The sequence below is a fragment of the Anomaloglossus baeobatrachus genome, chromosome 7 (assembly GCF_048569485.1).
Source record: "Anomaloglossus baeobatrachus isolate aAnoBae1 chromosome 7, aAnoBae1.hap1, whole genome shotgun sequence".
NCBI lineage: Eukaryota > Metazoa > Chordata > Amphibia > Anura > Aromobatidae > Anomaloglossus > Anomaloglossus baeobatrachus.
Window position 1 is genome coordinate 120,185,008 of NC_134359.1, and position 14,833 is coordinate 120,199,840.

The 14,833-nt window shown below is 47.5% G+C and overlaps 1 protein-coding gene across 2 annotated transcripts in view; it reads left to right on the forward strand.

Moving 5' to 3' along the window:
* ORC2 (origin recognition complex subunit 2) overlaps positions 1-14,833 on the forward strand; it is a 103,268-nt gene that overhangs the window by 22,188 nt on the left and 66,247 nt on the right. For both annotated transcript variants that reach the window (XM_075317634.1, XM_075317633.1), the window contains exons 3-6: positions 13,695-13,844; positions 13,926-14,012; positions 14,409-14,501; positions 14,582-14,610. In XM_075317634.1, coding sequence (XP_075173749.1) covers positions 13,695-13,844; positions 13,926-14,012; positions 14,409-14,501; positions 14,582-14,610 — 359 coding nt within the window. The remainder of the gene's footprint in view (positions 1-13,694; positions 13,845-13,925; positions 14,013-14,408; positions 14,502-14,581; positions 14,611-14,833) is intronic.

Below are 14,833 nucleotides of genomic sequence, written 5' to 3' on the forward strand. Positions count from 1 at the left end.
CTCCCCCTCCCATTTTTCTTCCTACTTTTCTATTCTTCTCACACTGATTGCCTAATAACTTCTCTTTCTTCTCTAGCCTTTCTATCTTTCTTGTTTCACATGTATTTGTGAGTCACCTTCGTTATCTGTTTTAATGTGAATCTGTATTAAAGCAAAAATGTGGTGGAACCTAGACTTATCAGGAACCCGGGAGGAGATATATGAAGGAACGTGATTCAGCAAGATACAAATATATATTTCCCGTTTGGCATCTTGTTAATGATATATGTATTGTAGTGCAAATTGGCCTGATTGGTCATAAGAACTGTATTATGTTATGTTGAAGGTTTTCACTTAAAAATAAAGAATTTAAAAAAAAAAACATTTCCCTGCCTTTTTTTTTTTTTACATATTTGTTCTCATGGAATAATTTATGATCTCATACTCTAATGTCTGTATACTTTATTACTTCCTCCCCTGCTAGGTATATGTGGTATGATCAGACCATGTCCCTGTACAGTCAGACACGGCCATTACACAGTACATAGCAGGGACACATATATAAGATTATCTCAGCAGAAGAATATTTGTTTTAAACACATCCAATTGGGAAACTTATTATTATTCCAAGATTTATTGATTTAAAATCAACTTTAATATATGAAGGTTGTTCGTGGGAAAACCCCTTTAATAACAGCAGCATTAAAACTCCACAATTGCAATTTTTCTGTTCCAATGCAATAAGAAGTGATCAAGGCGTGGTTTGTACCCGAAAATTGTATAAATAAAAACAGTCTCGCCACACAAAAATAAACTTCCCATACAGCTCCATTCATGATCATATACAAAATAGTTTTGAGTATCAGAAAATAGCACCACAAACCAAAGTCTTATATTTACAAATTTCTTAATTTTTAGGCCCTGTGCGCACACTGCATTTTTACTTGCGTTTTTGCTGCAGAAATTTCTTGAGAAAATGGTTGTACCTTTCTGCAGACATTCCCCAGAAAAATCTATGGAAAAAAAATAGCTGTGCTCACACTGCGTTTTTTTTCTCAAGAACATTCTTTCTGCAGAATTTCTTGAGAAAAATAATGAGCATGTCACTTCTTTTCTGCAGTTACCTGCGTTTTTTGCCATAGATAATGTTAAAAAAAACCCGCAGGGACCAACCTGTGGAGAAACGCATCAAAAACGCGTCACATCGCGGTAAAAACGCATGCGTTATTGGTGCCTTTTTTTACCGTAAGTGCGCTAATCTTTTAGACTCAAGAAATTTTTTGAGAAAACTTCATTTTCTAGTGCGCACAGGGCCTTAAGCCGATAAAGTAAAAAAATACTATGTTTGGTGTTTCCGTAATTCTAATGACCTATAGAATCCTGTTTATAGGTCATTTTTACCATACGATGAAAGCTATGGAAATAAACCCCAAAAATAATGGCAGAATTTTTTCATAATTTTTTTTCACAATATCATTTCATTTGAATTTATTTATTTTCTCTGACGCCTCATTGGGGGACACAGGACCATGGGTGTTATGCTGCCTATCCATAGGAGGACACTAAGTAGATGCAAAAGCATAGCTCCTCCTCTGCAGTATACACCCCCTGGCCGGGCCAGGCCAGGCAACCTCAGTTTTAGCTTAGTGTCTGTAGGAGGCACTTCCTTTCAAGGTTTGTTATTTTTTGAGGGCGACGGTTTCCTTTTGGGACCGTTCTCCCACTACCATCAACGGGCGGGAACGTGGAGTGTCGCCTCCACGTACCCCCTCCTGCGACGCTGGATCCTGGGCTGGACGACGGGTTCCACAGACATCGATTTTTCAAAGCCCAGGGTAGAGGCCTGTGCCCCTATAGCCCAATTCCTCAGCTTCCTTGCAGGCTCTGAGTTGAATATGGCATCAATTCCTCAGCCCCTCTTTGCAGGCTCTGAGTTGAATATGGCACCGGTGTGACCGGACACAGCAAGCTGACTCTGCTATTTTCACTGCCTGGACGGAAGCAGTGTTTTAGGTGAGATCCCCCCTGACTGGTTTCCCAGACAAAGGGATAAAAGACGCTGCAGGGAAGGCTCCCAGGACATTTACAGTATTTATTATGAGAAAGTCCCTTGCTGAGTGCAAGGAGGAGAGCCCCAAGGATCCTGCACACACAGTGTTAACTTTTCTCTAGCTTGCTGGCTGGAGGAGGGGGGAAGTCACTCCTGTTTGCAGAAAGTCCTGCAGATAATTTCCCGGTGGCAGGGGGAGGGCCCAGGGCTCAGGGACTCACCACTGCTGCCACCGTCAGCCCAGAGCCAAGGGCTCCCAGCCCACCGGAATGGACACAGTTTCTGTCCCAATCCATGGAAAAACTGTCACAGAACCTGGTGCTGGCTATGCAATGTCATCCTCTACACCCTTCTGGGTCCCTGGACTGAGGATACCCCTATAGAGGATCCTTCTGAGGTAATCTGGGCACATGCTTCACCGGTTGCAGGGATCAGGAAAAGAGCACACGGCCGGGTGTCTCCAGCGGGCTCTCCCTCGGGAGCACACAGGGCAGGCTCTCCCACACGCTCCACGGCTTCTGAAGAGCTGGAGGAGGGAGAATGCTGTTTATACCAAGAGGATTCCTTGGTTTCAGCCTCCCCAGATGATCTGAACTGCAATAGACTCCCTTATAGCAGCAATCAACCAAACTCTGCATGTGGAGGATCCCCCATCCACTACCACTGACCATGCGGTCTCCTTTAAGAGGGCAAGGAAACCCCAAAAGGTTTTCGCTGATCACCCAGAGTTTCAGGATATCCTCACAAAGCAAAGGGAGAAGCCTGACAGGCACTTCGGTAACCGAAAACTCATGGAGTCCCAGTACCCTTTTGCCTCACCTGCCCCTAAGGGCTGGGCCGATCCGCCCTCGGTCGACCCCCCCCCGTTCTTCCGCCTTACCACAAAGACGCTCCTGTCTTTACCCGATGGTTCCTCCATCAAGGACCCGACAGACAGACAGACAGATGGAGCACCTCGCCCGCTCTGCTTTTGAGGCTGCGGGTTCCTCCCTCTCGCCCTCCTTTGCCGCTGTGTGGGTCGCAAAAGCGATCTCGGTCTGGGCAGAATCCCTAACACTTCACTTGAGGAATCCCAGTTCACTCATACCTTCACAGAGGTCATAGCTCAAATTGCCGCTGCGGCGGAGTACCTCATGCAAGCCTCCATGGACGCTGCTACCTGCGCAGCGTTTGCCGCCTCAAATACCATAGCCATCTGTAGAGCTCTCTGGCTCCGACAATGGCGAGCGGACTCTGCCTCCAAGAAGTCTCTCACGAGCCTTCCCTTTTTTTCCAGACCGATTGTTTGGCGAACGTCTGGACAAGCTCTTTTCTGACACCACGGGAGGAAAGAGTACCTCCCTCCCTTAGCTGAAGTCCAGGACGTCCTTCACCAGACGACCACAGTCCTCGTTCCGCTCCTTTCGGAACTCATTTGGTTGGTCAACATCCTGTGCTGTCCCCGCCACCAGCCGTGGACTACGCAGGGACCGACCTTCTCAGCTCTCCCCGAAACCCACTTCGTCATGGCAGCCTAGACCGAAACAGTCCAGGACTAGGGAGACTCGTCCACGACGTTTTCCCCCCTCATGACTCATTCGGCGCCCCGGAAGACACACTCACTGTAGGAGGTCGACTGCGGCTCTTTCATCACATCTGGGCTGCCGCCTCAGACGACAAATGGGTGCGATACCTGTCCCAGACGACGAGAAGTTCGAGGGTTTTTTATTCCAGTTCGACCCATCCTGGACCTCAAACACCTAAACAAACATGTGCACGTACAGAGATTCAGAATGGAGTCCCTAAGGTCCATTATTGCATCCATGGTCGAAGGGGAATTCCTCGCCTCCATAGACATCAAGGACGCATACCTGCACATACCCATCGCCCCAGATCACCAAAAGTTCCTCCGCTTCGCAATTCAGGACTCCCACTTTCAATTCGTAGCTCTACCCTTCGGCCTTGCCACCGCACCAAGGGTCTTCACCAAAGTCATGGCGGCCGCCATGAGCGTTCTTCACGCCAGGGGAGTAGTCGTTCTCCCTTACTTGGACGACCTCCTCCTTCCGCGACTGCTCAACCAGCGTACAGATCACTGTGGACACCCTATCCCGCTTAGGGTGGCTAGTGAATCTGGACAAATCATCCCCGATCCCATCACGATCCCTCACCTTCCTGGGCATGTCCCTGGACACCCGTCGGGGCTTGATCCTTCTCCCTCAGGACAAGGCGATCGCTCTTCAACGAGCGGTACGCTGCCTTCTATGTCCTCCGTCTCGCTCCATTCGATTCAGCATGAAAGTGCTCGGCAGGATGGGGGCAGCTATGGAAGCAGTACCCTTTGCTCAACTGCACCTCCGCCCACTGCAGCTAGCCCTCCTAGCGGCCTGGGACAAGAGTCCCTTCTCCCTGGACAGACATCTTCACCTGACGCCTTCAGTCAGGTACGCACTCCGCTGGTGGCTTCGGTCATCATCCCTATCGAAGGGGAGATCTTTTCTCCCAGTGAACTGGCTGGTCCTGACCACGGACGCCAGCCTCCTAGGCTGGGGAGCAGTGTTCCGGCACCGCACTGCTCAAGGACGTTGGACGCCCCAGGAGTCTTTCCTACCCATAAACATCCTGGAACTCCGCGCGATCTTCCTCGCGCTCAGAGCGTTCTGCCCTCTGCTAGCGGGTCGTCAGATTCGAGTCCAATCGGACAATGCGACAGCTGTAGCCTATATCAATCGGCAGGGGGGCACCCGCAGCAAAGCGGCTTATCTCGAGGCCCACAAGATCCTCAGCTGGGCCGAATCGTCGGCATCAGTGATATCAGCGGTACACATACCGGGGGTATAGAACTGGGCAGCAGACTTTCTAAGTCGCCAAGGCCTGGCCGCCGGAGAATGGTATCTCCACCCAGATGTGTTTCTACACATCTGCACTCGCTGGGGTACACCAGACGTGGACCTAATGGCCTCAAGGTTGAATGCAAAGGTACCCGCGTTCATAGCCAGGTCACGCGACCCGCAGTCCATCGGCGCGGATGCTCTAGTCTGCTCCTGGCACCACTTCCGCCTGCCTTACATATTTCCACCTCTACCCCTGCTGCCGCGGGTAATCGGGAAGATCAAGGCAGAGGGAGTCCCGGTGATACTGATAGCACCGGACTGGCCCAGGCGCGCCTGGTACGCCGAATTAGTACAAATGCTCGTAGACATACCGTGGCGCCTTCCAGACATCCCAGACTTGCTGACCCAAGGGCCCATTTCCCATCAGAACTCCAGATCCCTGAAGCTGACGGCATGGCCATTGAGACCTGGGTATTAACAAGAGCGGGATTCTCCCCCGCGGTTATTTCCACTATGATCAGCGCCCGAAAGCCTGCTTCATCCCGCATTTACCACTGTACGTGGAAAATCTTCCTTTCATGGTGCAGGGAAACTAACGTCCAGCCTATGCCTCTGGCCATCCCCAGAATTCTCGACTTTCTACAGTCTGGCTTGCAAGCGGAGTTGTCTCTCAGTTCCCTTAAAGGGCAGGTCTCAGCGCTCTCAATCTTCTACCAATGCCGCCTGGCTCAAAAAACGCAAGTCAAGAGCTTCCTCCAGGGCGTCTCCCATCTAGTTCCCTCGTACAAACGGCCGCTGGAACCATGGGACCGCAACCTCGTTCTGGACTGTCTCCAGAGGTCTCCCTTTGAACCCCTCAAGGAATCCTCCCTTGCTCTTCTGTCCTGGAAGGTAACGTTCCTGGTGGCTATTACGTCCATCAGACGGGTTTTGGAGCTAGCAGCACTCTCTTGCCGCGAGCCTTTTCTGATCTTTCACCAGGACAAGGTGGTTCTGCGCCCCCTTCTGGATTTCCTTCCAAAAGTTCTTACCCAGTTTCATTTGAACGAGGACATTGTTCTGCCTTCCTTTTGTCCACACCCGGTTCATAGGTTGGAAAGGTCTCTGCATTCGTTAGACCTCGTCAGAGCTCTCAGATATTACATATCCAGGACAGCCCCCTTCAGGAAAACGGACTCTTTGTTCGTCATTCCTGATTGGCCTAAGAAGGGACAGGCAGCTTCAAAGGCGACTCTGGCTCGCTGGATTACTAGTGGGCTGCGGGCTCATTCCACGCGAGCAGTTGGCGCTTTGTGGGCCATTCGGCATCAGGCTTCAGTGGAACAGGTGTGTAAGGCTGCGACCTGGTCTAGCCTACATTCGTTTTCAAAGCATTACAGAGTCCATACCCAGGTTTCAACTGAGGCAAATCTGGGTAGGAAAATTCTGCAAACGGCAGTAGAGCACCTCTCTCAGTAGGTGCTCCAAGCTGTCTGGGACTGGTTCCTAGTCCTTTGGTTGTGTTGTCTTCTTTTATTTTTCCCACCCATGGACTGCTTTAGGACGTCCCATGGTCCTGTGTCCCCCAATGAGGCGTCAGAGAAAAACGGATTTTTGTGTACTCACCGTAAAATCGTTTTCTCTTAGCCATCATTGGGGGACACAGCACCCACCCTGTTGGGCCTTGGTTCTCTCAGTACCTTATTTGCTTCTGACTCTTCTTTTCTCATGTTCCTCTGTTGAGATAAGTTCTTACTGGCTTTTTCTCCTACTGCTTGTGTACCAAAACTGAGGTTGCCTGGCCCGGCCAGGGGGTGTATACTGCAGAGGAGGAGCTATGCTTTTGCATCTACTTAGTGTCCTCCTATGGATAGGCAGCATAACACCCATGGTCCTGTGTCCCCCAATGATGGCTAAGAGAATACGATTTTACGGTGAGTACACACAAATCTGTTTTTTTGCGATTTCCCTTTACTGTACATAGTAAAATGTATGATGTCCTTCAAAACTGCATCTTGTCCCGCTAAAAACAAGATTTCAATACGTCTGTCGCTGCAAAAGTGAAAAAGTTATGGCTATTAAAAAATGGAGAGGAAAAAAATCCCACGGTTGGAAACGGATTAAACGAAGATGGGATTTGGAGCTCTGTCACAGGAAAGTTATCTTATGCAATGGATTTTGGATCTAATAGCCAAATATCTAACTGAATAAATAGTAATGTGGACTTTAGACCCTGTTATTGATCTGTTTGTTGGAGGGACGGTGGGAGACTGGAAATACAGTGGAACCTTGGTTAACGAGAACAATCCATTCTGGGAGTGTGCTTGTTAACTCGTTCAGCAAAGCAAGATTTCCCATAGGAAATCATTACAATGCAGACAATTCGTTCCACAACTAGTTAAATGTCCCGTCCTGGTCCCCTGTTGTGCCAACTCGCACAAACACGCACGCACACGCATATATTATGCTCACTTTACCTTCCATTCCATCGCTGGCCTGCTGGAACTTGCTGTTCTCTAGCACAGGCTGTGTATCGGGTAACCATGATGATGAGGGAGGAACTTCCGCACCCAGAGTGCTGACGTCGAAGGCAGGAGCCTCTGATTCGTCAGCGCGCTGCCTTTGGGTAGTGTCTGACAGCGGAAGTTCCTGCCTCGTCGCCGATGGTTACCGATACACAGCGTGGAGCGGCGAACTACAGGACCCAGGAGGCCGGCGATGGGACAGAAGGTACACATATTATGCTTACCTTGCCTTCCGTTCCATCGCCGGCCTCCTGGGTCTTGTAGTTTGCTGCGAGGATTCCTCCCTCGTCGCGATGCACCAGCGAACTACAAGACCCAGGAGGCCGGCGATGGAACGGAAGGTAAGGTGAGCATAATACTGTATGTGTGTGTGTGCGTGCGTGTTTGTTTGTGTGTGTTTGTGCGTGCTTGTGTGTGTTTGTGTGGACTGCAAGAGCGGGTCAGAGTGTGGTGGATGTACGGAACCGGAAGTGTGTGCGGTGAGGATTTTGCTCGCACAGCAAAGCTTTCTCGTAAACCGAGTTACAAATTTACAGAAAGCTTTGCTTGTTAAGCGAAATTCTCCTTAAGTGGGTTACTCGTTAAGCGAGGTTCCACTGTACCTTCTCCTGTACTTCTGTACATATTAACAGAAATTTGCCGGGACAATCCTTCTCCATCAATCTGTTTTATCCTCAGTGATCTGTGACATGTCTGTGGATGGTTTAGGAAATAACAATTTCTCTCATACTATATGTACCGTGTTTCCCTGAAAATAAGACGGTCAGATTATTTTTTGCTCCAAAAGATGGGTTAGAGCTTATTTTCATGGGATGGTTTTTTTTCTTTGTCCATAAACATCATTTATTCTTGAACAAAATAATTGACTTCTGCAATTAAGAGACCTTTGGTAACATCATGGTCACATGACTGATGTCACAAAGGTCCTTAAAGGGAATCTGTCACCAGGATTTTGCGACTTAATCTGAGTAGTATAATGTAGGGGCAGAGATCCTGATACCAGCGATGTGTCACTTACTGGGCTGCTTAGTGTAGTTTGGATAAAATCACTGTTTAATCAGCAGTAGACTATCATTAGAGGACTACTTGCGTGCTGCCAGGTACTGCAGCTACCCTGTGTCCCCGAAAATAAGACACGGTCTTATATTTTTTTTGCCCTGAAAAAAGCACTATGTCTTATTTTCAGGGGGTGTCTTATTCTCGAGGAGACATGGTTGGGGGTAAGTTTACCCCCCACAAAAAGCAGACCCCCCCCCCCTTCCCAGGATCGTCATACTTACCAGCCCAGGGCGTCTGTATGGCTCCCAGATCCTTCTGTGATCTTTCATCAGGTACGCTGCATGCCTCCCCTGCGTCTGGCTGACATCAGATCTCACACACACACACACACACACACACACACACACTTCTCCTTGTGATCTCCCTGCAGCTGTGCTCCCCTGCGTCTGGCTGACATCAGATCACGCTCACTCACTCACACACAAACACACCCCACTTCTTCCCACCCACCCCACGATCCCATCAGCTGTGCTGCACGCCGTGCTCCTTTGCCTCCTGCCGACACTCACAGATCCGACCGCTTACGTTCACACACAGTCACACATCAGACAGTATACACGCACACATCTGATCGCATACACTCACACACACACCCCACTTCTCCCTGTGCCCACCGGTGGGCGGTCCCAGCAGCTGTGCTGCACGCCGTGCTCCTCTGCCTTCTACCAACACTCACACATCCGATCGCATACACTCACACACACACTGACGATATCGCACATACGCACTCACAACATCCGGAGATACCACATGCTTCCGGCCATGTGATCCTCCGGCAGGTCCTGGAAGGTTACTGCACGCACAGTATCGCCGCCGAGAAGCAAGCGATATCGCCGGATGTTGTGAGTGTGTGGATGCGATCTGATGTGTGTGTGAGGTGTGTGTGAGAGTGAGTGTGATCTGATGTATGCGTGCGTGTTCCGCCGCTGCAGGACCTTGATGCGCTCACCTGCTCCCGGTCGGCGTCTGGTAAGTATGATCGGGGGTCTTCTTTCCTCTGTCTTCTCTTTTCTGGGGGTGCCCGCTGCCTATAATGATGTGTCCTGCAGTATCTTTAACTCTTTCACCGCCGCATGACACTTCATTATTGACCGCAGCTATGTCTTATTTTCAGGGGATGTCTTATATTAAAGCTTCCCTGAAAACTCCTGGGATGTCTTATTTTTGGGGGATGTCTTATTTTCGGGGAAACACGGTATTCATGAGCTCCTGTATAACTGCTAGATCTGCAGCAGAGAAATTGATTTTATCAAAATGACAGCAAACAGCTCAGTAAGTGACACATCTCTGGAATCTGGGTCTCTGCCCCTACTTTATGCTGCTCTCAGATGGGGGAGCAAAAACCTGGTGACAGATTCCCTTTAAGTAATCTTACCAGATCAGCTGGGGGCCATATGAAATTCTGCACATTTCACTCCCTTCCCCTTAATGCCAGTCCTGCATACCAGCCTGGCTGCTGCAATTAGGGGATTTTTGGTTACATCATGGTCACATGACTGTGAAGTCACCAAAGGTCCTTAAACAATCTTAACCCCGGAATACAAATCCTAGGGTCCCTAAGGGAGTGGAGGCCCTGAGAAATTGCACAGTTTAACTAATTTTGAGGGACACATGGTAAAATCCCCAGAAAGTATAAGTACTACAGAAAGAGATTGGACAGGTGGACAATATTTTGTCTCTCAATTCATTAGATGCAGTGCTGTACATATAGTGATTCTAGAATATGGGATCTAGTTTTGGGCTCCACACTTTAAAAAGGATATTCAGACATTAGAAGGGTTGTCCCGTACTCTGACAACCCCTTCTCAATACGTATCTTTCCTCATTTAACATAATGCTTGTATTCACCTCCGGTGCCGACGCTGACACAGCACTTACAATAAATAATAAATCTTGTATTCACCTCCGGTGCCGGTCCAGTGGTTACGGCACTGTCTCTCCAGGGATCTCGTAACTGTGTGATGTCACGTGATCTCTGAGGCCAATCAGCGGCCTCTTCACTCTCCCCGCCTCCGGACATATCTCATACATCCATAGGAAGAGAGAGCAGCAGTGCTCATTCCTACTGGATGGAAGCGATTTTGCCCAAAAGCGGGGAGAGCGAAGAGGCCGTGGTTTGGCCTCCGAGATCACGTGACATCACACAGTTACGCCATCCCTGGAGAGACAGTGCCGTAACCACTGGACCGGCACCGGAGGTGAATACAAGATTTATTATTTATTTTAAATGGGAGAAACCTACAAATTTTAACCCCTTAACGACCCATGACGTACTGGGTACGTCATGGATTGTGTGCCGTTAATCCCCGCCCCCTGCCGTGGGCAGGCGACGGCAATCTGCGCACATATCAGCTGTTTTCAACAGCTGACATATGTGCCTGCTAGCCACGGGTGGAATCGCTTCCACCTGCGGCCATTAACCCCTTACATCTCGCTGCCAATATCTGGCAGCGATATGTAGATGCGTGCCGCCATGACAGTCACTTACCCCGCCCCCACCGGAAGTCACGTGACATGATCACGTGACTTTCGGTGGTTGCCATGGATGGTAGCACAGGGTCATGTGATGACGCCTGTAGCTAACATGACTCGCTTCCTCTCAATGCCGGAATACAGCCGGCATTGAAAGTAAAGCAGCAAATCTGCAGTTCTCAGCTCTGTAGCTGAGATCTGCAGATAGTGCAGAGCGATGGGATTGCTGATCGCTAAAGCCCCCTAGGGGGACTAGTAAAATAAAATTAAAAAAAAAGTAAAAAAAAAAAAAAGTTTTAAAAAATTAAAAAAAAAAATAAAAAAACCTAAAAGTTCAAATCACCCCCCTTTCACCCCATTGAAAATTAAAGGGTTAAATAAAAAAAAATATACACATATTTGGTATCGCCGCGTTCAGAAACGCCCGATCTATCAAAATATAAAATCAATTAATCTGATCAGTAAATGGCGTAGCGGCAAAAAATCCAAACATCAAAATTACGTTTTTTGGTCGCCGCACATTTTGCGCAAAATGCAATAACAGGCAAAACGTAGCATCTGGGCTAAAATGGTACCATTAAAAGTCAGGTCGAGACGCAAAAAATAAGCTATCAATGAGCCTCAGATCCCGAAAAATGAGAACGCTACGGGTTTTGGAAAATGGCGCAAAACGTGCGCCACTTTTTTTGGACAAGCTTGTGAATTTTTTTTAACCCCTTAGATACAAGTAAACCCATACATGTTTGGTGTCTACAAACTCGCACTGACCTGAGGCATCACATAGATATCAGTTTTACCATATAGTGAACACAGTGAATAAAATATCCCAAAAACTATTGTACGATCACACTTTTTTTGCAATTCTTCCGCACTTAGAATTTTTTTGCCGTTTTCAAGTACACTATATGGTAAAACTTATGGTTTCAATTAAAAGTACAACTCGTCCCGCAAAAAACAAGCCCTTATATGGCAAGATTGATGGAAAAATAAAAAAAGTTACGGCTCTCGGAAGAAGGGGAGCAAAAAACAAAAACTGAAAGTGCCTGGGGGCTGAAGGGATTAAAGGGTTGTCTGAGTAGAGGACAATCCATTTAAAGTCAGTTCAAAGATGGACAACTAGATTATTACATGGGGTGGAAGGTCTCTCCTATAGTGAGAGTTTGGGAAAAATTGGGCTTGTTAAAGGGAACCTGTCAGGTGCAATATGCACCCTTAACCACAAGCAGTTCTGGGTGCATATTGCTAATCCCTGCCTAACTGTTCCTGTATACACTAGCATAAATAAAGAGATTTTTACAAAAAGTATTTCTAAAGATCCTTTTTTGATATGCTAATGAGTTCAGGGACTAGTCACAGGTGCGTACTAACATACTATTCAATTCAGTATCATCAGCGGTGCCGCGCATACCTGTGTTCGCTGTGACCGCTGATCTGAAGTCCCGGCACTTCCAGTCACGCGCACTAGACCTCTCTGAAGCTGGGACTCGTACACCCGGCTTCATACTGTGCATGACCGGAAGTGTCCGGCATTCTGATCAGCATTGACAAAGGTATGCGCATCCCCGTTGGTGATGCTACTTTGAATGGCATGTTAGCATGCCCCTGTGGGCGTACCAAAATGCTAAGAGGGCGGAATGATCGCAGGGACTAATGTCCCTACGCTCATTAACATATCATATAGGATCTTTACAAATACTTTTTCTAAAGATCCCTTTATCTATGCTAGTGTATACAGGGACAGTTGGGCAGGGATTAGCAATATACACCCAGAACTGCTCGTGGTTCTAGGTGTATATTGCACCTGACAGGTTCCTTTTAAGCTCAGAAAAAAAAGACTTCTCAGAGGAGAAGTCCAATTTAAAGGACTGGCACATGACTTAAGGTGGCTTTTCACGCTATGAGATCGCTAAAGCGAGAATTTGTGACGCACATCCGGCCACTTTAGCGATGTTGTTGCGTGTGACACCTATTAGCGTTTTTGAATCGTTGTAAAAACGTTCTAAATTGCTATTCCGTGACATGCCCCCCTCTTCCCAAATATCGTTGCTGCTGCTGTAACGATGTTGTTCCTCGTTCCTGTGGCAGCACACATTGCTACGTGTGACACCGCAGGAACGAGGAACCTCACCTTACCTGCGTCCCGCCAGCAATGAGGCAGGAAGGAGGCGGGTGGGATGTTCGCCCCACTCATCTCCGCCCCTCTGCTTTGATTGGGCGGCCGCTTAGTGACGTCGCCGTGATGCTGAACGAAAGAAAGGAGGCGGTTCGCCGGTCACAGCGACGTCGCAGAGCAGGTATGTGCGTCTGACGCTGCCGTAGCGATAATGTTCGCTACGGCAACGATCACCACATATCTGCCGTACGATGGGGGCGGGTGCTATCACGCTCGACATCGCTAGCATCGACTAGCGATGTTGCAGCATGTAAAGCGGTCTTTATTCCTTCCAAAAACCTTTCAAAACACCAGCAGGCCTTCATTATGTGTGGTGGAAAGGCAATTAGACCTTTCTATAAGAAAGGATTCTTTACAGTTAGACTGTAGAATGCCCTACCAGAAGAGGTAGTAATGGCAGATGAAATAACGATATGTAAAAAAAAATAAAAAGGGCTGGATGATTTCCTCACAACAAATTGCATTGTGGGTAATGAATATTCTTGTGAATATATAATTGGAGATAGGTTGTGTAACAGTTTAATATGTATCCTCATGTTAATTGTCACATGGGGGAGAAGATGCTAAATTTGTCGAGCTATTAATCCACTTTATGCTGTAAAATAACTACAAAACTGTATCGTAAGTTGTGGCCGTCCTTTCAGGGGTGAAACTTCGAAATGGCACACATGCCCAGCTCATCAGTAACGTGAAGAGCCTGACCAAGAGTCTTCAAGAACCTCCTTCAGATGATGAAACTTTAGAATTTTGGAAGGAAAAAGATTATGTGGATGTTTTAGGAACAGATGCAGATGGTAAGTTCAGCCGATTTTGACATTGGGATGTTTTCAGTTGCACTTTTGGATTCTGACATGAACTCTTGTTTCCACTTATAGATGTCTTACATGAGGGACCTGGAACAGGAGGAGGGGATGTCTATTCCTTCCAGACTGTAAAGCGCTCCAACAAAATGGCACAGCTCGGTAACTATATGTAATTTGTAAAGTATTACTGAGGATTTATGAAAGTTTGCTGTGGTTCTGGACTTGTATGATGTGGACCGTGGTCAAACACTTGGTTCTCTTCCCATTCCACGTAACTCTCACCTGTGCCACCATGACTGATTTTTGTTTGAGCTGAAATTGACACTATATATCGGAGGAAATTTCCAGGAACAAATGGGCAATGTAAAAGGGGCTATGCAGTCCGGATTAAAAAATGATGTCCGCCTGCAGAGTATCGGTTGTTTTCATGGGTTGGGTGGAGAATTCAACTACCCCACAGCTTCAGTCATATAATGATGTAATTGCTGATAATACATCAACTCGACAGAAGGGCATGTACAGTAATTAATGACAACAAGTTTATTCTTCATTCAGCTTCAGAAATGGCCCGAACACCTGGTAAGACTGTGACGTTCTCCACGAGGGATAGTCCTGAAGAGGCCATCAGTCCACCTGCGCGCGGCAACAGTAGGTTACTCCGTATGAGGTTATTGGCTTATATTAATTAGCTTTCAAGACTAAGTAATGTTCTCTGCTTCATTTCACAGAACAGTCCACTAAGAAAACTCCTTCTAAGGTAAGGAAATGCCTTATCCCGAATCTCAAAATCTAAAACACCGGTATTCCCTAGGATGTAGATGCAATATATAAACTGTTATTTCACTTACACTCCAATTTCCTGCGGGTATAAGAAAATAAAATGTTCGTTTCACTTTACTGCAATAATTTGAAGCCTTTCCAATATCTGTAACGAAGCGTGTGGAACACCACACAGGTAATGTCTGTGAATGTAGCTGCTT